Source organism: Coptis chinensis, chromosome 4 (genome assembly GCF_015680905.1).
Source record: "Coptis chinensis isolate HL-2020 chromosome 4, ASM1568090v1, whole genome shotgun sequence".
Lineage (NCBI taxonomy): Eukaryota > Viridiplantae > Streptophyta > Magnoliopsida > Ranunculales > Ranunculaceae > Coptis > Coptis chinensis.
Window position 1 is genome coordinate 83,385,149 of NC_141459.1, and position 27,437 is coordinate 83,412,585.

Consider the following 27,437-nt stretch of genomic DNA (forward strand, 5'->3'; position numbering starts at 1 on the left):
ACTTTCCTCATACGGACATATATCATTACACATATTTGTAGCCCAATCTCCGTCTTCATTAGAGATATCCACCATCACTTGATCACTATAATATAAATATACATTCATTACTTCTTGCACTATAAGTGGAAAATAAAATTAACAACAAATAAAGAGCATACATGTGAAGCAACGTTAATTTGAAGTTAAAATTTCATTTTAAAATAAAAAAAAATAAAACAGACAATAGCATTTTAGGTTCACAAATAAACAATTAAAAGATTCACCTTTGTGCCATGAAGGGACAAAAGGTGAAGGTGAGTAATGCGTAACGATAATTTAAGCAACGGAAGCAAGTAAAAAGAAACTAGCAGTAAAATTAAACTCCCCTTATTATGTGACATAAGAAGATAAGCAAGTTCAATTCACAACAATAACAAACTCCTTCCTCACAAAAAACACCATAAAGAAACCAATCCACTAACTATCCTCCAAATACCTATAACCAGAACACACTTCCTAAACCAACACATGCAAGTTAACAGAATAGGTGAAGTCACATGATAAAGAATCTAAACATCTTTGTGATTTTCATTTATAACTGCAATCTCTAGTGGTGTCAATCCTTCTTGTTAATAATTTAAAGGATTAGTTGAGCCAAGCCAAAAGCGCTATCATGATCTATATTGAAAAGAAAAAAAAAATGCATAAATTATCTATCCGTTTCCATGTTGAAGCAATAGTCAGTAGATGTATACATGTATGAGATTGAAACAAAGAAAGCCAAAAAAAAAAGAATTTGTTTACCTTACTTTATGGAAAATACACAACTACGTGTTAAGATAGGTTCCATCCTTGCACCAAGAAAAATTACACATGGCTTTCAAGGTGATTACAAACAAATTAGAATATGCATTGGTCCAAATTAAAATGACAGTTGTGCGTACTATGCACATAAATAGGAATCTAGCTTACCTCAATCAAAAGCTTCACAGAAGGCAATGATTTTTCAATAACATCAACTGATAATAATAGTAATATAATAAATAAAATAGAAATCGTGTACATGGCATTACATAACAGTGATAGAATCAAATCAGGTCACTCATCCGCCTACTTCTGATGCTTGCATCTACATATTCATTTATTTAGTTGTTAGATCACCTTCAACGAATTTCGCTATTGGTTACTAATTTTCCTTTCTACTCCATATAAGGTCATAAAAAAGGGTACCTTCCAATATATCCCTAAAAAAGTTATAAATGCTCCCCTAATCCACTAAGAGTACACACATGGTCACTACATCTCGTGATAGTATACCACTATCATGCATACTGTAGGCTTCATTACTTGGTATTGACAGCAGAAACTGCAGCTGGCTTTATTATATAAGGTTTCATTTCATCAAAAGTATTTAATAATAACTTACAACAATGCGGAACACTAAGAAGAATAGGAAACTCGCGAGACAAAGAAAATACTCTTTAATTGGAAATCAAACTAAGAGCAAGAAAGAATTCATTCATGGACTAAACATTACAACAACACTGCATCTTTTGAATGCATTATCTATACGATCTAAATAATGTAGGATATATGACTTGACTTGTCCATTTTATAAAAACAATTGCAAAAAAAAAAAAAAAAAATAGGCTATTGAAATGGTCAATTTGGTAACTTGTATTTCACCATTTGTGATGAATATTAATCTAAAAACTAAAAGTGAGCCAGCCAATGACCTCCGAGAGGGAGGTAGTGGACAACTGAGCCCCCTATACCGCTAACGATAGATACATGCTTCCATGTCGTTCTCAAGCAATCCTCACAAAATTTAAGAGCATGCAAGAACAATTAGACCCTCAAGTATAAGAACAAACCATATTTGTAAACGAGATATCCGATGTTTACATCAACCGCATGAAAATTTTAGAATAATATATAATAATAACAACAATAGTAATTGTTTATAATATGAACAACACCAATAGTAAAAGAAATACCTTCAGACGCTGTAGTATGCAAAGGAGTAAAACCTAGATAACTCCTTGTATCAGGATTAGCACCTTCTTCAAGAAGATAGATTGCAGTGCTCAAGTAACCCAAAGAAGATGCATCGAAAAATGCAGTTAAACCTGCAAGAGATGTATAAAGAATATATAGTTATGTCATTCATTAGTTAATACTTTAAAAGGGGATTAAGTGGTAATATATTACAGTAAAGATATCATGTTTGTGTTTCACCTTACAATTAAGAACGGGAAATTTCTAGTATCAAACTAACGGAAGTAATCAGACAACACGGAAATGGTAAGGTTTTTTCTTATGTTTATAAACCAAAAACAAAAAACAAAACCACAATGGCTATGCCTATTTTCTTGTTTCATGTAAATTTGGGCTAAAACAAGGTTTCTTTTACAGTTGGAAAAAGGATATTCATAGGTGTTTTGACCTATAAACTACTTCGGGAAAGATGTAATACAGGTAATTTTATAATTTTTAAATAGCAGTATAGTTTTTACCCAAATTAATTGCTTTCTTTTTTGTCAATTTTTTAGTTGTGGGTCACTTATAACACACTTTTTTCAAAATTACTTTGTTGTATCTCAAGTTTCCATGAAAAATCTTTACAAGCAAACAATCGAATCTAATCATTCATAAAAAGAAAAAAAATTACTACCAGCAACTTGAGCTCTTTAGTATAATTGAAACCAAATGAAATCAAAGTATTTCGATAGCACACTAATTCTACTCATATTTTATTTTGGCATGAAAGGTTTGAGATACCTCATTTTATCTTGCACTATTTATCTTCCTCGTATAGGTCACTAGTGACTACTAACAATGTTGTGATTGTATCTTTGTTCAGGACAAAAATGAAATAAGCCAAACCATTTTTTATACTCAATGCACATATTTTTCCTTTTTCCCCTCAATCAAGTGACTGAAATTATCAACACTTGGATCAACTTCAATACATGGAATAATGTACATTTGAACAACGCATGGTTCCCAAACCCGTTTCAACCATTTCCATATGACACATGTTACAAACACAAACAATATGGCTGCGAAGAAATCTTGAACTTTACTGGCAATATCAAAATAAAAGAAGGGGAAGCATCAATGCAAACATGAATCTTCACCAATATGACACCCACGAAGAAAAAGAAGCTGAGGCGGCTACCTCACCCATGTCCCCTCATTATCTCAACCTAAAATAGTTCCAACAACTTTTTTTTTTACAAAGTGAAGAAGCCATCGATTAGTTACAATGTCGAAGTTAGTATGATACGATAATGGAAAAAACCCAAAATTTCGATCAAATGAAGAACAACAAGATTATGCCCATATTAAAACCATAAATTATTGAGGTAAATTATTATAGAAATTTAACAAGAAGCTAATAAATTTCAACACCTACTCTATAGAAACCAATATCCAAACCTGAAGGAGTATTTGAGAGATGCCCAATCCAGAGTTTGAAATGCAGAGGATTTCTCTTGGAAGATAGTGAGAAAGGGAAACAATGGAGATGAACTTGACAGTTTAGTGGAGATATCATAACTGGCCCGAAAAAAGTGTGAGAGATTGGCGCTAATTGTTTCCCTTTTTTTTCAAACTAGTGAAGTTTTATTTCACTTTCCACTTTCCATTTTCGATGGTTATTAGGTTGGAGTAGTTTTTGGGTAAATTTGGTATTTCATATATTTGGTCCTTTTCCAAACCAGTTTCTCCGGTTAACAAGTTTGTTTCATATTTTAGATTTTAAAGCAAAAAACAGATGTGGGGTTGAGATTAACGCACATTGGAATTTATTGGAGGGCCTGCGCATTGAAGAAAACCTCTTTATTTTATATGTGTAAACAATTTTTTTTTTTATCTACAAAACTTGTTTTAAATGAGATCAGTAATGCATTGATGATGGCTGGGGTTTGCTCCCTATATCTCTAGTAAACAATGATTTTTTGTTATATTGATATTTTATTAATTAGGAATCTTAATTTGATTGGCAATCTTGTTTTAAATGAGATCAGTAACTCTTGGCAAAAGGCACATAATTCTCGTCTATTGCATGCCTAGTGACTTGGCATAGTGCAAGTATTGCTTCGGCTTCAGGAACCACAAAAAATGAAGTTAGCCTGTAAATATAGTGATGGATCATTAGGAAGACTCCTTCCATGAACATTGTGCTCCTTCCCATGTGGTCCAAATCAACATGGATAAGAAAAGTCAAAAACAATTGAGTTCCACCCTCCGACATCTTAAAAATCGCTCTAGGTGAGTGCTGATAAATATTTATGATACCAGGATGAAATTCAAAACCAACGAATGCCCAACCTTAAGACTCAATCTTTTTGCATTAAGAGCTAATGAAGCAGTGTTTGCATCCATGGTGGAGTTGGATTGGGGAAGAAAGCAGAAAGAGAGGCGGAAGAGAGAGACAACTTGAAAGTAGGGTTGAACACAAATATTTTTCGTAAATGACCCACTACCCTTCTAACCTAAAATGACCAAACTACCCTCACTCATGTTTGGCCCTCTTTTGCCAGGCCACGTGTCATCATCCTAACGCACAAAATCAAGGGTCCTAAACACCTCAAAACAAAGAGCACGATGGGTATTGAAAGCCCCAAATTCCTGCCATAATAAATTCATCATAAGTGATTGAATTTGTTGTCGTTACTTCAAATCAAAGAAATCATAGATCTAAACTTATGCAAACTCATCTAACATTTGGATAACAAGAGCCTAAAAGACCCAAAATCAACAAAGATTTGATTATATTGATTATAATATATATTAAACCAATTGAAATGAAATCACATAAAGATTATCAGACAAATTCTAACATTTCAATCATCGGTTCAAAGTAAACTTATATTACAGCGCCACTACTTATTCACTGCTACTACTACACTTCATCAACACCCAATTCAATATAACCCAATTCAAATTAAAGTCTTGAGAAGTGAGTATTGCACTAAATTTCTTTTTTTTCATGAAGAGTAGAAAACAAACATCATTACTAAATAAGTTCAATTTGGGTGATTGCAGCAAATTAGGATTTTTGGCAAAAGTCACCCCTGAACTTGCCCCCGATAACCACTTACCCTCTTAAACTTTTTTCTAAGCGAAAAAAACCCTCAACTTGCTAATGTCAAACGCAGCTGTTAGTTGGGTTGCTACCGTTACTAAGATATGACATATTTTGTTATGTAGATGAAGTCATATTTAATTTTTCTGGAGTGGTGCGTGCCCCTTGATGAGTTGGATAGTCAATACCAACTCAGATTAGTCAAGTCAAAATCCCCAAATTGAGACCCCCCAAATTGAAACCCTAGTTCTCATTTCTCAAGTCAAAATTCCCACGTACGCCCACAAAATTAAAACCAAGCCCAACCCAATAGTCAATAGCTTCAAAGGAACTCTTCTCTTCTCCAACTCTAAACCCTATCACAAATTCCAAACCCTAGTTTTACATATTACAGAGGGGATTCTAACATAAAAATATATTATATATTGCAGTATGGTAATTAGAGATATTTAACTTAAGTTGTCATATGCAAAAATGGTACTGTTCGGCTCTATGTTTCCGAACAGAAGGTTTGAAGTAGTCTGCAGATGTATGTTGTAAAAAGTGACATAATATATAAGTATAACAGTTATAGTGTCATATCTATTTGTAAAACTTATATACGACAAGAGTATGAACATTCATTGTTCATAGTCCAACAAGAGTATGAACATTCATTGTTCATAGTCTAATAAGAGTATGAACACTGAATGTTCATAGTCCAACAAGAGTATCCAACAAGAAGGTTTGAGTAGTCTGCAGATGTATGTTGTAAAAAGTAACATAACATATAAGTATGACAGTTATAATGTCATATCTACTCGTAAAGCTTATATACGACAAGAGTATGAACATTCATTGTTCATGGTCTAATAGAGTATGAACATTCATTATTTATAGTCCAATAGGACTATGAACACGTGAATGTTCATAGTCCAACAAGAGTATGAACATTCATTGTTCATAGTCCAATAGAGTATGAACATTCACCTATTGGACTATGAACAATGAATGTTCATACTCTTGTCGTTTATAAGCTTTACGAGTAGATATGACACTCTAACTGTCATACTTATATGTTATGTCACTTTTTATAACATACATCTGCAGACTACTCAAACCTTCTGTTTGGAAACATAGAGCCAAACAGTACCATTTCTGCATATGACAACTTAAGTTACATATCTCTAACTACCATACTGCAGTATATAATATATTTTTATGTTAGAATCCCCCCTGTAATATGTAAAACTAGGGTTTGGAATTTGTGATAGAGTTTAGAGTTGGAGAAGATAAGAGTTCCTTTGAAGCTATTGACTATTGGGTTGGGCTTGGTTTTAATTTTGTGGGCGTGGGAATTTTGACTTGAAAAATGAGAACTAGGGTTTCAATTTGGGGAATTTGACTTGACTAATCTGAGTTGGCATTGCGACTATCCAACTCATCAAGGGGCACGCACCACTTCATAAAAATTAAATATCTACATAACGAAATACGTCATATCTTACTAACGGTAGCAACCCAATTAACAGCTGCATTTGGCATTAGCAAGTTGAGGGTTTTTTTCGCTTAGAAAAAAGTTTAGGGAGGCAAGTTGAGGGGTGACTTTTGCCAAAAATCCCAGCAAATTACAAGGTTGATTTACATGGTGATGTTAAGAATATATTCATCTACCGGGCTTGGGCTTGGGCCTCCGTTTGGTGAAGATCTCCCCCCAACGGCTTGATTTCCCAAAATTCAAATATTCAAAAAACACACTCTCTTTCACTCTCTCTCTCAGGAAAAAGGAAAAAGGGAAAAATGGGGAGCACGAATAACACATACTTGACAACACCAAACAAAACCCCATCTTCAAAATCCCGAAAACACCCTCTTCCCCAACAAGAACCAAACTCTTCCTCAATGGACACGTCATCATCAAATCCATCTGAATTCAAATCCCGTTTCGAAGCATACAACCGTTTACAAGCAGCCGCGGTCGCATTCGGTGAAAAACTACCCATCCCAGAAATAGTAGCACTTGGTGGTCAGTCAGATGGGAAGAGTTCGTTACTTGAGGCTTTACTTGGTTTTCGATTTAATATTAGGGAAGTTGAAATGGGTACTAGACGTCCTCTTATTCTTCAAATGGTTCATGACTCTTCTGCCTTGGAACCCAGGTGTCGGTTTCAGGTTCGTCTTTATTATTTCGTTATTATTTACTAGGGTCTCTAGATGAAACACTAACTTAAATGATTGGAATAGGAGGAGGATTCTGAAGAATATGGGAGTCCTATGGTGTTGGCATCTGCAATTGCGGATCAGATCAAATCTCGAACTGAGGCACTTTTAAGGAAGACGAAAACTGCAGTTTCTTCTAAGCCGATTGTGATGAGAGCAGAATATGCACATTGTCCTAATCTAACCATTATTGACACTCCTGGTTTTGTTCTTAAGGTGTGTCATCATCATCATCTCCTCTTTTGTTTACCTTGTCTGAAATGAAAAATTCATTTTCTTTTTTGAAACTTGATGTTTAGGCGAAGAAAGGTGAACCAGATAAGACGCCTGAAGAGATTTTGGCAATGGTGAAATCATTGGCAACTCCTCCTCATCGCCTTCTTTTGTTCCTGCAACAAAGTAGTGTTGAGTGGTGTTCGTCACTGTGGCTGGATGCTATTCGTGAAATTGATCCGTCTTTCAGAAGGACAATGATTGTCGTTTCAAAATTTGACAATCGGCTTAAGGTATAAACGTTTCCAATTTCTTACATCCCACGAAAGAGTGAAAGACGAAAATTGTTGTGTTTAAAGAGAGTTTTAGGAAAATGAGAGGAAAAGAATTATTTCTGATGGTGAAACAATTTATCCATGCAGGAGTTCACTGAGAAGTGGGAAGTGGATCGGTATTTGAGCGCAAGTGGTTACCTTGGGGATAACACTCACCCGTTCTTTGTGGCTCTACCAAAAGACAGGGGCACAATTTCAAATGAAGAATTTCGCAGGCAAATTTCACAGGTAGACACAGAAGTTATACGTCACCTGCGTGAGGGCGTCAATGGAGGGTTTGATGAAGAGAAGTACAGGCCCTTTATCGGTTTTGGTCGTCTGAGGGAGTATTTGGAGGAAGAGCTTCAAAAGCGATATAAAGTAGCGGCGCCAGCAACACTAGCTTTGCTTGAACAACGCTGTGATGAAATTAGCATTGACTTGGCCAGGATGGACTCCAAGATCAAAGCTACTTCTGATGTTGCCCATCTGCGGAGATCAGCAATGTTGCATGCAGCTTCTATTAGTAGTCATATAGTAAGTGATATGTTGCATTTGTATTCTCCATTTGGGCATTTATGGTTCACTTGTTGCATTAAGAATAATTATGAACATTTCTTGTTGGTTATTGAAGGGATCTTTCATCGATGGGGCAGCAGATCCAGACCCTGAACAATGGGGTAAAACAACCAACGAAGAACAGTCAGAAAGTGGTGTTGGTAGCTGGCCCGGGGTTACCACAGATGTAAAGCCTCCAAACTCTACACTTAAGCTTTATGGAGGAGCAGCATTTGAGAGGGTGATGCATGAATTTCGGTGTGCCACATATTCAATTGAATGCCCATCAGTTTCTAGGGAGAAAGTAAGGTTATCTAACCATCAAGCTGCACTGGAAATTGGAATCTACTATTGCTTCTTACATGTAGAAATATACTATTACAGGTTGCTAATATACTACTTGCTCATGCTGGTCGAGGTGGTGGTGGAGGAATGATAGATGCCGCAGCAGAAATAGCACGTGCTGCAGCCAGATCCTGGCTTGCTCCTCTTCTGGACACAGCCTGTGATCGGCTTGCATTTGTCTTAGGAAACCTCTTTGACCTTTCTGTGGAGCGCAATCGCACCCGTGACTCGTTGAACTGTAAGTACTAAGTACCTACTGTTTGAGGAAACGTTTCTGCCCTTTTGAATTGAAAATCTATGAAAATTGTCAGTCAAGATATGAAGCAAACTGATCCATTATATTCGCCCTTTCATTTGCTTCTTCTAATTGTTTGTTTTTTCATCACAGTGGGAGATGTTTTTATTTCTTTAAGGCAGATTTTTATTTTTATGAGATGTATGCTTGTTTTGTTTCTGTTTCAGTCTGACAGCAAAGGAGGTAAATTTGTGTGTGTTTTATTGTGCTTGACTGTCTATAATTTTTTATTTTAAGATTGTATTATTATCTTTGTTGCTGGAGTACCGATCATTAGCCGCAACACCTGCAATACATCGACCCGTTTCCCTCTAAATGTTATAATGTTATAAGTTACAACTTATGTGCTTAAAGTTCTATCCTGCATAATCTAGTCAATAACCATTGACAACCGATATTACCTCAGTTTCATGCAGATATAAATTGTACAGTGTTGATGCTCTTTAACTCGGCATCTATTTTGTTTTATCAAATATTAAAGAGATCCAGTCATACTTGTATGTGACGTTTTACTTTGATGGTAACTTTTGCATATAAAATATATCAAAGTTTTGCATATAACAACTAATAATTTATAGACTTTCAGTAATATATTTGTTTTCTTTAATCCTCTTATTCGTTTCTGTAATATTGGTAAAAGGAAACTTATAAAATTGAAGAGCAGGAGTAGACCTAGTTAGTTCTTTGCAAAATAGTCGTTTAAATACGCATCTCTTGAAGTAGACTTTTATGAACTTTTGTCTTATGTTTTTCCTCTTCTACTACTGTTTCTACTCTTGCGAAAAAATGATTTGTACTTAGGACTTAGGGGAATTGATCTATTTGGACAGAGATTGATCACTTTTACTATCGGCCACAGATGTATGCCCAATTGTATTTCTGTAATATTGACCTTCTTTGAAAAGTTCTAATTGCAATCCTTTCTTCTTGGACTCAGATGGGACGAAAAGTGCAGATATGGAGGGTTATATTGGTTTTCATGCCTCTTTGAGGCACTCTTACAACCGTTTTATAAAGGATCTTGCTAACCAATGCAAGCAACTTGTACGACACCATCTTGATTCAGTTACCAGCCCATATTCTCAGGTCTGCTATGAGAATGACTTTGTTGGAGGTTTTGGGTCCAGTTCAACATCCATTAGATTTAATCAGGCTCAAGTCTCGCCATTTTCTATAGAGCTCTCTGATGGGCGAGCAGCATATACAGAAGAAGGAATTGGTAGGGACCAAGAGAACGTACCTCCAGAAAGGAGTGCCCAACAGACCACACCAGGAAAGACTACCGAAGCTAAAGAAGTTCTTGGTGAAAGCCAAATGACTGTACCTGAGACCCCATCTCCTGATCAGCCATGTGATGTGCCATATATAGGAGCTAAGAAGAAAGACCATGGAAACTGCATTGAGAATGTAGGTAGGAAACGTCAATCAAGGATGATTTCCGCTAACAAAAATGTGGATAATCTCCAACGTCAGAATTGTGGCAGTCTTCTATTCGGAAATAATGACATTAGCTCAAGGTCAGGCTCGGCTTATTCGTACACGTGCTCTGCTGCTGCACAACATTTTGCAAAAATACGTGAAGTTCTGATTGAGCGACTTGTGCCATCTACTTTGAACTCAGGTTTCTTAACTCCTTGGTAAGTTATCTTAACTTTGTGCGTGTACACGAGCGGGCATTCATCTTGATGATATAATATGTACACAAGTATTCACACATACATTAACTCATGCATTAAAGCAAGGTTTATAGCTTTGCTTGATACAAGGGCAGAAATGTCTAACACAATTAATATATAGCATGTATGAGTACTACCTTGTTCACATCCTACCTTGCTTTAGAAGTACTTTCTATATGCATATATCTTTGTCCAAAAGAAACGGATCCAAGTGTCCTTAAATCATGATTTTTTAACTGTTGGGGCATATATGTATAGAAGTATAATTGTGAAAACTAAATGCAATTTAGTGAATAAGTTATTGCATACTTTTCATAATATTGAATATATTTGTCATATTTGTGGTCATTCATGTAGGAAATTTATGAGAATACCTTATTCTATTTAGTTTATAGCTGGCTGTCTAGTGTATTATTGACGTAATGAATGTGATGATGCAGTCGAGACAGGCTTGTAGTGGCACTTGGCTTAGATATGTTTGCTGTGAACGATGAGAAATTCATGGACATGTTTGTGGCACCTGGAGCAATAGATGTCCTTCAGAGCGAACGCCAATCCCTCCACAAACGGCAGAAGATTTTGCAGTCTTGCTTGCACGAGTTTAAAAACATTTCACGAGCACTCTGATCTGATGTGTTCGTTTGAAGTTCAGTGCTTCACATCTAGTGAGCTTTATGCAGCATGGTGAATATAAATCATTCTTCATTTCAAATCTTCATGTAGTGTACTATCTGACTTCATACTTCGTGTATGCTAAAAATGTGCATGGTACTATCCATTTGTTGTAAGGATTTTGCTCGAGTCTTTGGCAAGTGAGCAGTTAATTGAAGAAAGAATTGCAACTTGTATATGTAAAAGTTAATCTCAAAGAATGAATGTTCTTTTCGTAATACGGCACAGTAACTTGAGACTTGAGAGAATGAATGTTCTTTTCGTAGTACGGCACAGTGATTTTGTTGAGAATAAAAGTAGGACTCGAGATCTCTACAACCGGGTACAGAGATCATCTCTGTAACCGTGTTATCTCGCCGTTGATCCGAATCCAAGATGTGTGTGCCTCGATACCTGTGTGTGCTCCGAGATGTGTATGTGTGCGCCGAGATACGAGGTGTGTGTCTGTACCCGGTTGAATCTCTGTACCCGGTTATAGAGGAACCGGACTCACAAAAGTATTGATTAATGCAGTGTTCCCCTCGAGTGAGTAGAGCCGGCTAAGAAACGGTAGCTGTTATAAAAGCTGTATAGCGAGTGAATAAAGCTAGGGCTGGCAATGGGTCGGGTAAGAACCGATACCCGATCCGGTCCGAACCAATAAGAGCGGGTCTGGGACAGATAGTTATCATATTGGACCGGTTCTGGGTCTTAAAAATCAGAACCGGACTCTTATTGGATTGGTTCTGGATTAAGTATGTACCGAACCGTTATGGGCCTAATCCAATTAAAATTTTTAGTCTTATTCTTCCTAATTTTCTTCCACCATATATTTCTATTATCTTATACAACATTGCAATATTTAAAGTTCCAAAATAATATATGCAAAATACATATGTAATATTACGATATTTTGTTACATAATAAAAAGATGGTTTCTATCTAGAGGAAAATCCTCTTTTACAGATTTGGATTTCAAATAATTCATTATGCCTTTTTTATTTGTGTACCTTGTTTTTGTGTTTAGCAAAAAAAAATTATTTAATATTTATATAACGAAAATTAGGATCCAATTATTAAAAACTCGGTTCACCAGGTTAAAATTGAACTTATTGGTTCGGAACGGATCGGATTCGGAATCAAAAAAAGTTTTCGGTTTGGTTCTGGTTCTCTAACTCAAATATCCATTCGGTCGGGTCCGATTCTAGGTCTGTATTGTTGAAAAACGGATCGGTTTTGGATTTGCCTATATCCAGACCGATCCAACCCATTGCCAGCCCTAAATAAAGCCATGCACTAAGAAACTTGCTTGGGCCACCTTTTGCTTGTGCTTTGCTATAAGAGCATAGTTGTTCGCCCTAGTGGTTTATAACAAAGGCCTCAACAATGTCCTTAGAGCATCATCAATGCGTTGTTAAAAAAAATTGTGACACATCAGTTTTTTTTCGTCGATCAAAATTTCTATTTTCGTGTCAAGTACCAACGCATTTTTGACAAATTTGGGGTTTCTATTTCGGACGGGAATAGTTGTCCCGCCTAACATGTTGGGCCCAAAAAATATATAGCCATTTTAATTTGTCAATTTTAATTTTTATTAAAAAAATTGAAAAATTTCTGGACGGCAAAAAACTTGTCCCGGCCCAACATCTTGGGCCCCATATAAAAATCGAAAAGTTTTATTTTTTATTAAAAAAAAACAAAAAAATGTCGGACGGCTAAAGTAGTCCCGTCCCACTTTTGGACGGGTCAAGTTGTCCCGTGCACACCATTTCTATATTCTTCACCAATTTGGCTCCAGTTTTGACAATTCTTAAAATCAAAACGACGATTTAACAACGCGTTGGTGATAAAAATTGCTAAATAAATTGTCAACTGTCACATTGGAAACACATTATAACAATGCGTTGATGATGCTCTTATATTTGACTGTGAATTTCTCTCTTTTTTCTATAAAAGTGGGGTTTGGCTGACTCCTACCAGTTTATTCAAAAAAAATAAAAATAGAGTGTACATGAAGATTGGAAAGAAAAAAACATAATAGATTCTCGAAAGGGATACAAATTTACCTAAATCGATAATTAGAGAGACCATTCATTTCATGAATAATCTCTCTTCTAATGAAATTTGGTGCTAGGGCCACCGTGAGAAAACCGACATGTGAATTTTTTAGATATAAGTAGGGGTGATTTCGGATCGATCGGATAAAGGGCTTATGGAAAATTTTCCAATTTTTTTCATTTCCAAATCCGATTCAATTATTTTTCGGATGACAATTTTTTTTCCGAATTCAGAAAATTCGGAAAATTGAAAAAAATTCAGAAATTTCAGAATCAACAAAATAGGGAAGTAAATTATAAATTTGAATTATATAATCGGATTCTCTTTTAGGATAACTATTTTTTATCTAGTTAATATATTTATTTAGCAATCATTTTGAAATGTATTAATTTAGTAAACAACTTAGACCTTTTAACACATTTATTCAGCAAGTTTTTTCTTCATGTTAATATATTAATGCATTAATTCAGTAGATAAGAAGATGGAGAAATTGAGACATATACTAGAATGACAATATTGATTTCTTGAAGTTGTGAGAGAGACAATGTTTTACTTCTCTAGGATTTTTATTTGGTTTGTAAATTATTTACCGTTTTAATTTAGTAACTATATGAAATAGACCACTATATGTTAAAATTCAAAAATCGGATTAGTATTTTGAAAACGCATCCAATTCCGATCCAATTATTTTTCAGAAAAATCGGATATCAAAATTTTAGATATCGGAACACAAATATCATTGCCAAATTCAAAAAAATATCATCTCAGAATTCGGAAAAATTGGGTTTTCGTTAAAAAAAAAAAAAAAAAAATGACACCCCTAGATATGGGGAGAGACTGAAGCATTGGAATAGTTTTTGTACACCAGAAGAAAGGGTGGCTTACAATCTAAAAGTATAGGGACTTCTTTAAACATGACAAATGATGTCTTGGAATGTTTTCTACAAAGTTGCCAAGTTCATTTTGAATTCCAAAATATTTCACAGGCAACCGATAAGGGCTTGATTACGTATATGGACCCAACTTCACGAAAAACATTATACATGGACCCCGAGTTCTTTTTGTTACTGTCGTTTACTCGACTACTCAGTGGAAAATTTTACTCCCCATCTGAACCAAATTGCAATTTGCAAGTACGTGACATTCTTCAAATGACAGTTATCTTGGCTGGACACGAGAACATATTTGTTTATTGCAAGGCAAGTAACTTCGATAAACAAACTACGAGACTCAACTTGGCTGGACATGAGAATGATTTGTGCAGTTTCAGACTTTCAGTAAGGAAGGACTGAAGAGTCTCTCTCATTGTCTCCCCTCTACTGTTAGACTTGAGTAACATCAGAAGTAACAAGACAAAGTGGTGGGTCTACTATCTCCACATGAATTATGAAAGAATGGTCAAAGACTCAAAGGTAGGTGCCGTTATATTATTTAGAGTGCTCTTTACATATCTACTTAAACACTTTTTTTTGGGTGAACACTTGTACCAAATACCAGAAAAAACAGAACTCTTAAAAAAAAAAGAAAAGAAAAGTGAATATTATTCATCTTAGACATATTATTTAGCAAAACCACTGGAAAGTCAACCAATTAAAAAAAAAAAGTATAATTGACAAGTCCACTCCTTAAAAAAACATTCAATGAAATTCTTTAACAACTTTCCAAGTGACCAAGTACCACTAAATCACTAATACGTTTCCTTCAAAATTAGTACATAGTATTCATATTGCCTAACAATAATGATTTTCAAGTTTGAATTTGGAGAACATGCAACCCATTCTAATCTTGATTTTATTCTATTAACGTGTTGTTATCAGTGGAAGTATGTGGCTCCATCCGGCAATCCCTACTGCATTTATAGTCAGAGTCAGAGATCTTAAGTCAATGCCAACTATTGAACGATATACTGAAACAGGATGCAAGACTTTTAGACTTTTTACCTTAACAAATCCATCTAGAACAGAATGATCCCAACTACTCTTAAGCACCACAAAGCAAACACTATCCACGGCTTGCTCGGTTGCTCCTAGCACTATTGGTACACATTTTTGTGAGTTTCGAGTATCATTCACGTACATCAGCTAAGACATGTGCACCATGTTTGTCCTGGACTGGTGCTTAGTTGAGCCTTCGCTTCTAAGCATTTAGGAGCAAATTTTTGGTTCAAGCATATAATAACTTTCAGCTCAATCAATTGAAGTTCTTGTGATTTTATTATGACCCTTTTGAATTCGGTCGAGTCATTGACTACGACTATGTGTCGAATAATACATAGCTGATATAATTCTGGTCCTATCATGAGCCTGTTCAACAATCATAAACATAATTTCTTCGAAGACCATTCAATGAGATGAAAATGATGTGTTTGTTCATAGAAAATAGCACGAGTTGTGCAGTCAAAGATTATTGGAGCAAAGAGTGAACCAAAAGGAATGACTTCGAGTAGTATTGGATTAGAAGTCTCATCTAACACCCAGTCTAAACCAACCACACCAAGACATTGAAAACTCTTTTAACTGCTCACCAAACAACCAAATGAGCTGCAAGAGAAAGAAAATTAATAATAGAGAGGAGAAGAATTCAAAACATAGAAATCCCATCTTATATCAACCTCAACCTTGTATTTTACTCTCCAACAATCTCTCTCTCTCCCTCTCTTTTTCTGACCCAAAGTTTCATAAACCACAAACAGAATCATCATGAAAACATCACCAGAAGGAAAAGAGAGTCCATCTTTCCTAGCCTCACCAAATAGTAATAGTACCAATAGTAGCAGCAGTAGCAGCAACAGCAATGGCGTTCATAACCAATTCCCATTGACACCAAAGCCAACTAACAAGTCCCAAACAAGTACAGACCCAACAACCTTCATTCAAGCAGATACCTCTTCCTTCAAACAGCTAGTCCAGATGCTCACTGGTTCATCAGAAACTGTCAAACAAGCCTCAAATAACACCACCACTGCTACTAACAATGCATCGGCGAAGAGCGTCATCCGTCCTATCAAGACAGGACCCAAGAAACAAGGCAACAAGCTATATGAGAGAAGAAACAGTTTTAAGAACTTCAAAGTAAGTCCATTGATGTCTGGATTGGTTCAGAACTGCGGGTTTTCGCCGAGGGAGCTAGAGATGTTATCACCAAGTATACTTGATTTCCCTTCACTTGTGATTAGCCCAGACACACCATTGACTCAAGACCCATTTAACAGGTCCCCAACTACTTACACAACTAGTAAGTTATCTCTAGTTGATCAAGGAAGGATTATTGAGAAGGGATTTTATCTACATTCTTCACCAATCGCGTCTCCAAGAGACTCGGTGCCTCGGCTTTTGCCACTGTTTCCTATGACTTCGCCTAAAGTTGCAGGTTCTTCTACTTGACAACAAAGTGGTTTGTTAAGTTTGTATGGAGTTTGTTCTAGTCTTGAAGAGGAAAAATAATGGTAATTTGAAGAGAAAGATAAACGATCTTCTCCAAATGTACTGTTATGAATGGCAAAATTGCCGAAGAATGAAATGAGCATCATTGTTTTGTTATAACAGGGCCATTATTTTGTTACACTTGTCATTTTTGTGAGATGAGCATGATTATTATTACCACAGGGTCATTACTTTGTTATGTTCATATATTGTTAAATTTTTTGCTTAGCGTGAATTTTCAAGAGTGCATTTGACCATGAATTTAAACATCTTATATACATTTTCGAAGAGCAAATTCATAGTTATGGATTTTCAGATCTTTGAAAACTGGTACTTTTTTAAGCAGTGGTACTATGCAAACTTTAGTGAATAAATGTCGGCAATATTGCTTGTTGCCTAGGGGGGGCCAAATTTCTATCAAAGCACTCCAATCACTAAACATATTATTATTATTATTATTATTATTGGGTAAAAACCCACTAAATATATTCAATAATTCCTTACGTATGTCTTCTACAAGTACATAATTAGGCCCAGACGCGCAGTGCACTGTATTTCACTTAAGCAGTTTAGGTTCCGATTTAATATTTTGTGCAATTTGGTTTAACGATTCTGCTAAATATTAAGCTATGGAGAACTTTTCGCTGTGATTTTGTCCTTCTGTAAATTTCAACAAAACTCATAGTATAAAGGATAAATTTGATCAAATGTGCATAGTAGGAGCAACAAGTTTTATTTTTAATTTGTATAGTAGACGGTCTATTATGCAAATTCGAAAAACAACTTGAACACACGACCATAGCCCTTAGGTATTGTTCAAATTTGGCTATAGGACTACCTAATGATTCACTAACAAAGCCCTCCGTTTTTAACTTAAACTTAGCTAGGCAACATTTAGCACAAGACACAACCCAAGTTAGAAAAGGCTGTGAAAGGTGAGTGCATTACTGAATACCTGGGGATGGAAATACTGAAAATACATTGAGCTTTGTGCATAATATAAACGACTAAAAGGGTGAGTGGAAAGGAGAGATCGATATGCCAATATTCAATTTAGATAAAGGCAGATAAGAGGACACTACAGCCAGACAACCACACAGGTATATCAAATTTTAAACTTTGGTGACTGAAAAGTTCAATTCATCCAATTATGTAGGTAACTGGCATTTGTCTCGATTCAATATTTTCTCGATCAGTACAAAAGGCCCTGATAAGTGCATTTCTCTTACATTTGTTGCTTACGATATTTCAAATGACTCAAGCGCCAAGGCCATATTAGGCCTTACTAATCTTGAGAAGTTTCACCTTTTCAATGAACACTGGGCACAACCATTTGCAAGTTCCTCATCCCTTCTTATTGCGGTTCATATTAGTACTTAGTATCATGTTTCCTCCATATTAGTACTTAAGATGACCTTAAATAATACTCACTATTGACCTGATGGAGGTATTGGTTTGGTCAACCAGCTTGACCCTTGAACCATCATGATATAGCTTATAGTCTTATACTACAGAACTTTGATTTGATAGCAAGCAGATAACTTACAGAATTATATGTGACACTACTTAGAGCAAAACGTTTGTTTTCAGCCCAAAGCCCGAACATTATTTAACCGAAGGCAATAGCCTGGCCCAAATCCCAAACATAAAACCCAATAAAAGATACCAAATTCTCTTTCTAACTTTATAAGTGCCCCGATTGCAAAAGACTAGTGCCAATGTAAGCATACTGTGGCGATGAGTAAATAACTAGCTTTTAAACTCATCTTACGAATGAGTATCGTTATATTAAATTATTCTAAAAAATATTAGCAACTATGTAGAGTTATGAGATATAAAAATTATATTAATCACTCATTTAAATTTCTTGCACCACTTTCTATAAAAAGAAAGCACCAATGATAAAACTCATCAACTTATTTTTGTTATTAGGTTTAATAATAGAAATTTAATTGAAATTTTGTGAGAATGTCCAATGTAGCAAAGATGATATTGAAGCTACTTGAATAGCAAGGCATTTCCAATCATAATAAAAGAATTATAATAAACACTACTTAAAATGCAAAACTATATTTGTCAAGACATTATATTCTTCCTACATATAATACAACTATGTTTTGGAGTTAGTTCAATGCATTTACATCAAGTTTCCAATTTAACGTTAATTATTCTTTGATGCTAGCTCAATGTAGTTGCATCTAGTTTTCGATTTCCTATTAATTATTCTTTGAGGTTAATTCAGTGTAGTTGTATCAAGTTTCTGATTTCCAATTAATTATTCTTTGAGGTTAGTTCAGTGTTGTTGCACCAAGTTTACGATTTCCCATTAGTTATTCATTAAGGTTAATTTAGTGTAGTTGCATCTAGCTTTCAATGTTTCGTTAATTACTCTTTGAGATTAGTTTATTACATTTGCATCCAGGTTCCAATTTCCCATTAATTACTCTTTGAGGTTAGTTCGATCAATACATTTGCATCTAATTTCTGATTTTTAGTTAATTATTTTTCGAGGTTAGTTCGCATGTAGCTTCCAATTTCCAGTTATTTATGCTTTGAGGGTAATTCGATGCAGTTACATCCGATTTCCGATTTCTAGTTAACTATTCTTTGAGGTTATTTCAAATGCATTTGCATCCAGTTTTTTATTTTCTATTAAATATCCATCAAGGATATTGCATCCAATTTCTTATTTCCTGGCCTATAGTTAATCTATAATTTTAGTTTAATGCAGTTGCATCCAGTTTATGACTTTTCATTAATTATTCTTTGAGGTTAGTTCAATGCAGTTGCATCCAATTTTCGATTTCTCGTTAATTGTTTTAAGGTTAGTTCAATGCATTTGCAGCAAGTTTTCGATTTACCGTTAATTATTTTTTGAGGTTTGTTCAATAATGCAGTTGCATCAAATTTATGATTTTTCGTTAATTATTCCTTAAAATTAGTTCAGTGCAGTTGCATTCATTTTACGATGTTTCGTTAATTAGTCTTTAGAAAAGTTCATTGCATTTGCATCCAGTTTCCGATTTCTCATTAATAACTCTTTGAGGTTAGCTCAATACATCTGTATCTAGTTTATGATTTCTGATTATTTATGCTTTGAGGTTAGTTTGATACAATTTCATCCGGTTTCTGATTTCCCGTTAACTATTCTTTGAGGTTATTTCAATGCATCTGCATCAAGTTTTTGATTTCCCGCTAATTATTCTATGAAGTTAGTTCAATGCAATTGCATTCGGTTTTTGATTTCCTGTTAATTATTTTTTGATGTTAGTTCAATGCATTATTTGCATCTAGTTTCTGATTCACCGTTAATTATTATTTGAGGTTTGTTTGATGTATTTTTTGCATATCGTTTCCAATTTCCTTTAAATATTTTTCAAGGGATTTGCATCCAATTTTTGATTTTCCGTTAGTTATTCGCTGACGTTAGTTTAATGCAGTTGCATCCAGTTTCGATTTCTAGTTAATTACTTTTTTAGTTTAATTTATTGTATTTGCATAAAGTTTTCAATTTCCCGTTAATTACTCTTTGAGCTCAGTTCAATGTAATTGAATTCAGTTTTCGATTTCCTTTTAATTATCCAATGTGGTGTGTAATACCAACTTTCTACTGATCCATCTGTAGTGTCATTGTAAACATGACATAAAAATAAATTATGCTTGATTTACTATATGGGATTATTAAAGATTATCCAGTTCCCAATTTCCCATTAATTATTCTTTAAATTATACCTACTCACTATGTGGGATCTTCAAAGATTATTTACGAACAGATCCTGTCATATTAATTATTCTAAAAATATATGCAACTATATATGCATAATTATTATATACAAATATTATATTGATTACTCATCCATTGATAAAACCCCACGTACTCTCTATTAAAAAAAAGTAACTCGTCATTGATAAAACCCTTTAACTTCATTTCGTTGTTTAATAATTGAAGTTTGATTGAAGTTTTGTGAGATTGTTTAATAATAATAAGACGAAGTTCATATTGAAGCTACTTGAATAGCAAGGTGACGTGTTCCCAATCATACGAAAAAAAATAAGATAAATACCGTTTTAAATGCAAAACTATACTTATCGAGACATTCTCACAACATATAACAAAACTATATTTTGGGGTTAGTTCAATACATTTGCATCCAGTTTCTGATTTTCTGTTATTTATTTTTTGAGGTTAGTTCAATGCAATTGTATCCAGTTTCAGATTTCTTGTTAATTATTTTTTGCAATTAGTTCAATGCATTTGCATCCAATTTCCGATTTCCCGTTAATCATTATGTGATATTAGTTTAATACATTTGCATCAAGTTTCCAATTTCATATTTATTATTTGATAAGGTTGCATTTGCATCTAGTTTCTGATTTTCCATTAATTATTGTTTAAGATTAGTTCAATGAATTTGCATCTAGTTTCCGATTTTCCGTTAATTATTTCTTGAGGTTAGTTTAATGCATTTGCATCCAATTTATTTTTTGAAATTAGTTCAGTGTAATTGCATTCGGTTTCCGATTTCTCATTAATTATTTTTTAACATTAGTTTCATGCATTTGTATCTTGTTTCCAATTTATAGTTTTTTTTTGTAGGTTAGTTATTCAATACATTTGTATCTATTTTCCGATTTCCCGTTAATTTAATCTCTAAGGGTTAGTTTAATGTATTTGCATCCAGTTTCTGATTTCCGACAATTATTTTTTGATGTTAGTTCGATATATTTACATCCAAATTTTGATTTCTCGTTAATTATTATTCTTTGAGGTTAGTTTAATATAGTTGTATCCATATTCCGATTGTCTATTAATTACTTTTTAAGATTAGTTTAATGCTTGCATGTGCATCTAATTTTCGATTTCATGTTAAATATTATTTGAGATTAGTTCGATGCATTTGCATCTAGTTTTCTGTTTCCCGTTAATTATTCTTTGACGTTAGTTTCATGCAGTATTATATTATATATATATATATATATATATATATATATATATAAAAATATTTGTCATTATTGGTTTTTTTGTGATGTTATTTTTTGTATAATTTAATTTTCCACATATAATTTGTTTTGTTTTGTTTGGTATATAATTTATTTAAGCCCAACGTCCACTTTAACTAAATCAATAGTTATATAATTTATTTAATCCAACGTCCGTTTTAACTGAATCTCATTATTCCGCTAAAATTGGAAATTATAAAATTCAAAATTTTAATTGGAATATGTCGTACTTATTGTGGCTGGAATTATTAATTGTTTTTTAAATCCCTAACTATGACTAAATGTATAAATCTCACAGTGGATGACACATCAAATTGATCCAACTTTATTTGTTAGGCCCATATATATTGTGCATACAATACAATTTTATTTGTTTTGGGTGTACACTGTTACTTATTTTATGATTAGTTTACTTTTATTCATTTTTTTTTCCAGTCACATCTATGGTTAACAAATGTTAAAGCAACTCAATTCATATTTTTCATTTGTTCTTTCATAGTTTCATTGTCATTTTCTATAAAGAAACTTTGTTATGTTAAATTTCACCTGAGATTAGTGTGGAAACTATTCTTTGTAGCGTAAAGGTTGTAAGAAAATCATTTCTGATTGAAACTATTGTTTTTAGCAGTTTAGTTTTTTGTCTTTTTTTTTTTCGTAATTAGCTATATTGTTTAGGAAAAGTTGGATGGAGACTCTGTGAAACTCTATATGAGATTGTTTCTTTATTTATATCATACTTTTTCGTAATTAGTAATAGAGTTTAGAAAAAACTTGAGTCTCTGTTAGTGCTCCAAAAAATAGATTGGTGAGGGTATAGTTATAATCAAAGACCATAAATACTAAGTAGTTGAGAATGCTCACATTGAAACACGTCATCCCCTTTTTTTCTCTGAGATCGACACCTCAGCTTTCCCAATTATTCGGCAGGGAAAAAAACAAACTCATGCCCTCTTTTTACAATTGTTCGCGATTAATATTAATAACCCAAAACAGATAACCCTTCCCCTTCGTCAAACCCCAAACCTTTCTTCTCTTCTTCTCCACAAAAAAAAAAAAAAAAACATTGTGGTTGGCTATTCATAAGTGGATTGGCTCTCTTACAAAAGCTTGTTCACAAGAACATTGTAAAGATAGTGGGACATGCGTTCGATGATTCGGATTCAGGCCAAATGTGCATACCGTTTGAATAAACTTTTTTAGGTTGGTACCTTGTTCTGCTGGAAGGGTTTTGGTTTAGGTTTTGTTTGTTGGTTAAATGAGGTTTGGGGTTTGTAGTCTTGCCCCCCGAGTTTTTGATTTGCTTATTTTGGGTTTTGTGTGATTGGATTTGGGTTTCTTTTATCGGCATGGGTTTGGGATATGAGAAAGAAGAATGTTGTTTCTTCTAGTTCTATTGCCCTCTCTTAAGAAACGTGTTCATTGCCCTTTCCGATCGTCATGGATGCACTAATGGGGTAAGCGGTAATGGTTTTACTATTCCCTACTTTCTCCGATTTTGATAAACAACACGTTTGTCGGTTGAGTATTGATAGGGTACGGGATGAACTTAAGGATGATTGTGATTTGTATTTGTTATTGGAGAATTCTTTAAAGTCTATTGACAAATGGATGTGTGGTCGTTGTCTTGGTATCCACGCGAAATATACCGTGTCGTCATCCGGATGTTATCATATCACCACCGTTTTGATGGAGAACGGGGAATCCCCATGTTTCATTGTGGGCATACCACCGCCTCTCTAAGCCCGGCACTATAGATCTTGCATCCACGACCGCAGAGGGTGGTGGTGATACCCCCGACCAAAGTTGTTCCTTCTTCTCTTAATGAGAAATTACTTGATGCATTTTTCGTATACCTTTCCGAACCGTGAAAAGTATACCACGTGCTTGTCGATTGGCTTTTCCGGTGCAATCAAATCGGCTCTCGGGATATTACAACCGATCCTAGTTCAGTTATGCCTTGGGTTCGTCTCCTCCTTTTGCCACGTTGCACCACCGCAAGTTTTTCGACCACGGAATTGTCGGGGAGCGTCGCCGCGGCACTAGGAAAAACTTTCGGCAAAAAAACAGATTCTCCATGCTTTGACGACATGGAATGAGCCTAGCGGGATGTTTAGCCTTTTAGAGTCCGTCATAGAGCCTCCTTCATTCCAACCAACTCGAAATCTGCCTCCAATTTTTGTCGATGGACATTTTGCTTGTGTTAAAGTGTTATCATCATCGGGAGTTGCATCTAATACTGCGGAGACTATATGTGCATTAGAGGAGAAGCACCCAATCGACAACCACCGTAACCACTATTCCCTTTCTTTGAGCCCCTTTTGTGGTAGAGAGAGCGACCTATTGTCATGTATTAGGTCATTTCGAAAGGTACTTCTTGTGGTCGGATGGTCTTCGAGCTCGGCATTTGTTGGATGCCATGAGTGGGGCTGCAGCACTCGTCGATTTGCTAGATGCATTGACCCCTGTGGTGAATCTTTGGTTACAGGGTCGATGTCCACAGCCGTTAGCAGAATTCATTGCGAGTGCTCCGCTTACTCCGCTTCTCAAGCCGGATAATAGTATTCGTCCTATAGCCGTGGGGATGGTTTGGCGTCGTTTGGTCTCCAAGATTGCGATGAGAGGAGTTTCCAAAGATGTGGTAGGATACTTACAAGATTTTCAATATGGGGTTGGTGTTTACGGTGGAGCGGCGATTTTATCCTTGCCAACCGCATAGTGTATGCTAACATGATAGTACCTCTCTTTCGATGCTACTTGTAGATTTTCAGAATGCTTTTAACATGGTTGATCGGACTACCATGTTGAGAGAGGTTCAAAATCCGTTGCCCGACTATTGCCCCCTGGGTTGAGTACTTGTATTGTCAACCCGCGAGGTTATATATATGGGGGATGGCTACATATGGTCCAAAGGCGACCACTTTGGACCCTTCTCTTTGCGGTGTTGCATCCCCCTCGATTCTGCGGATCCATCCGGTTGTCAATGCTACAGGCTTGGTATCTAGATGATGGGACTTTTTGGGTATGATCTGAAAGAAGGACCTTCTTACGGGCTTGTGGCTAAAAAATTTTGGCCATCATCGGATCCACGACGCTTCGGTCTCTTTTCCTTCAGATTTATCTAAAGCAGGGAGTCGATTGCTTGGAGGTGCGGTCAAAGACCGATTCATCCTTTGTCATGGGCCTTGCTCAAAGTGTTGAAAAGGTTGTGACTTTGATGGACCGTTTAGCTAGTTTGGAAGATCCACGTTGTGAGTTAGCTCTTTACGTGCTTGTCTTTGGGCTCTCTAAGTTGGTCTTTATGATTCGCACTTGTCCACCATCCCTTTTAGAGGCGCCAAGACTTTTTGATCGGCATCTCCGCGGTGTGTTCCGCAGGTATTGTGGTTTCGACGGTCCTTGCTTCGGTGATTTGCGTGGCGTTTATCGACACTCCCAAGACGCCTTTTAGGTATTTATTTGCCACCGATGTCTCTACTTTTGCTTTTGTGGCCTCTCGTTGTCGGACTTCGAGCTTGGAACCACATTCTTCGGAGTTGTGGGCGGTGCCTTTGGATGAGATTCTTGATGTTGCTAGCGGTTGCATTGGTATGTGTACGCCCGATTTTGACCTCGTTCTATGGTTGTGAATGCTACCGTCCCCTCAAAACCACAAAAGTTTTGGCGGAAGCATTCTATGGTAAGATTGTTCTTTGGTCTTGAGAGGAGTTTGTGTTATCCGCTTTCGTCGAAAAGCAATCATTGGATGCTTGCAACCAACACGCAAAAAGATTTTCTACTTGCTATTCGATGGAGGGACTTGGATGAAGATATGTCGCGGTGGAGTATCGTTCTATTCTCTCTGCACCGTCTCATGATTCCTTTGTACTCTAATGGTGGTCTATGCCCCGTTTGCAAAAGAGTAGACTAGATGCTTTTCGGGGACCATGCAAATACATTGCGACATTTTCCGTGTTTCAAATACCGACATGATCATGTCGAGATATTTTATGTGATGCATTCGAGGGTCGGGGTACAAGTGAAAAAGGAGGCTCCGTTAATTTTCTCATTCCGAATGAGGGAAGATCTACACTAAAACTGTATTGATCTACAATTGGTCCGAGGGGAGACATCGTGTGTTGATGTAACGGAGCCTCTCCGTTGGTAGGGCTTGGGAATGGAGTCTTTGAGGTGGGAGAAGCAAAAAGAGAAGCGTGGCGGGGAAGATAGAGAAGCATGAGGAAGCTTGTATAGCTAACCAACATTGTTTCATTCCGTTTAGTTTTGACACTTTCGGTTTCTTGGAACAACAGTCGGTTGAGCTTCTCAAGAGACTTCAGAAGGTTATGGACAGTAACGTTATAACAGCTGGTTCCAACGAGTTTGTGTTTAGAAGGATAGGATTTGCTATTCGAAAAGGACTTTCGCGCTATACTTGTTGCAACTTGTCCTAATTATTTGTAATCCTCGTTATCATTATCAATAAAATTTCCACTTAAAAAAAAAAAAAAAAAAAATCACGAAAGCTAATATTAAAAAAAAAAAAAAAAAAAGTCTCTGTCTACTTTCCTTCAATTTCACTTTCACTTTCACTTTCTCTCTCTCTGTTTCTTGAATTTCAATGGCGAACAACAATCTACCTTGAAGAATCATCAAGGTTTGCTTCTTTTCAAACTTTATATACATGTACTAATTTTGCACTAGACATTCTACTGTTATGCAACTAGATATTAGTGGCCACTGTGTTTGTTGACATTTCATGTTTATATTCTAAATTTTCACTCTATAAAACCAAATTCGTGTTATTGTAGGCAAACTTTGGTTAGTGGTATTTGCGCGAAAAGTGGGGCCAATGTGCAGTCAAGAAAAGGTATAATGAGTGCTAACGTGATGTATCTTAAAGACTTTGCACTAGGCGAAGCTAAAAACAAGAACTTAGTTTTCTCACCCCATGTCCGTTCTACTACTACCTGTGAGTTCCACTCTTTTTGACAAGTTTTTACACCGTTAAATAATTGTGTGTTTGTCCGGGTTTTCATAATTTAGGATGTGTTTGATTGCATTGCACAAGGGAATCAATGCTTGCAATGTGAATGCTCTTACTCTAGCTAGGATCAGTTTGCCCATGGTGAAGACTGAAGAGTATATATGTCTACTATTTGACTAAACGACATCATAGTTATAGCAGTTTTGGCGTTTTGTGAGTCTGTGATATTGCCTTAATAATGGCCTCGATACATACATTTGGTAAATGTTTCAGTGTGCTTGCACAGGGATTTATTATATATACAAACCTGAGGTTTCATCGGAAGGCCCCAGGCTTTTAGTAGCTAGAATCAAGAGCTTGCACAGGGAGTTATTATATATACAAACCTGAGGTTTCATCGGAAGGCCCCAGGCTTTCAGTAACTAGAATCAAGAGGATATAATCGAAAATCAATAGTTAACATATGTCTTTTGCAATTCCTTCATTGTTTCTTTATATTTTTTTCACTTTTGTTTATAGTTGTATATTTCAGTAACATATTTTATGGTTATAATGAAGGCAACAGGGGAAGATCATGATGGGTTCCTTAGCAAATGGATTCAAAAGGTTATGAATGCACTAATGCCATCGAAGGGATATCTGATTTGGCAGATGGCCCACTCAATGAA

The 27,437-nt window shown here is 35.5% G+C and overlaps 1 protein-coding gene, 1 long non-coding RNA gene and 1 pseudogene across 2 annotated transcripts; all 3 read left to right on the forward strand.

Annotated features, from left to right (window-relative positions):
• Positions 1-6,821: 6,821 nt before the first annotated feature.
• DRP5A (Dynamin related protein 5A) lies at positions 6,822-11,564 on the forward strand. The gene is made up of 8 exons (XM_086557751.1): positions 6,822-7,225; positions 7,298-7,489; positions 7,573-7,779; positions 7,909-8,337; positions 8,435-8,662; positions 8,743-8,941; positions 9,936-10,635; positions 11,115-11,564. The coding sequence occupies exons 1-8, from the start codon at positions 6,854-6,856 to the stop codon at positions 11,299-11,301; spliced, it is 2,514 nt and encodes an 837-aa protein (XP_086413877.1). The 5' UTR covers positions 6,822-6,853; the 3' UTR covers positions 11,302-11,564.
• A 4,256-nt stretch (positions 11,565-15,820) lies between these two features.
• Positions 15,821-16,925, forward strand: LOC147505180 (VQ motif-containing protein 4 pseudogene; annotated as a pseudogene).
• Positions 16,926-26,329: 9,404 nt separating this feature from the next.
• On the forward strand, positions 26,330-27,428 carry LOC147505181 (uncharacterized). The gene is made up of 3 exons (XR_015220554.1): positions 26,330-26,439; positions 26,594-26,652; positions 27,328-27,428. It is a non-coding gene; the product is annotated as an uncharacterized LOC147505181 (long non-coding RNA).
• Positions 27,429-27,437: the final 9 nt, after the last annotated feature.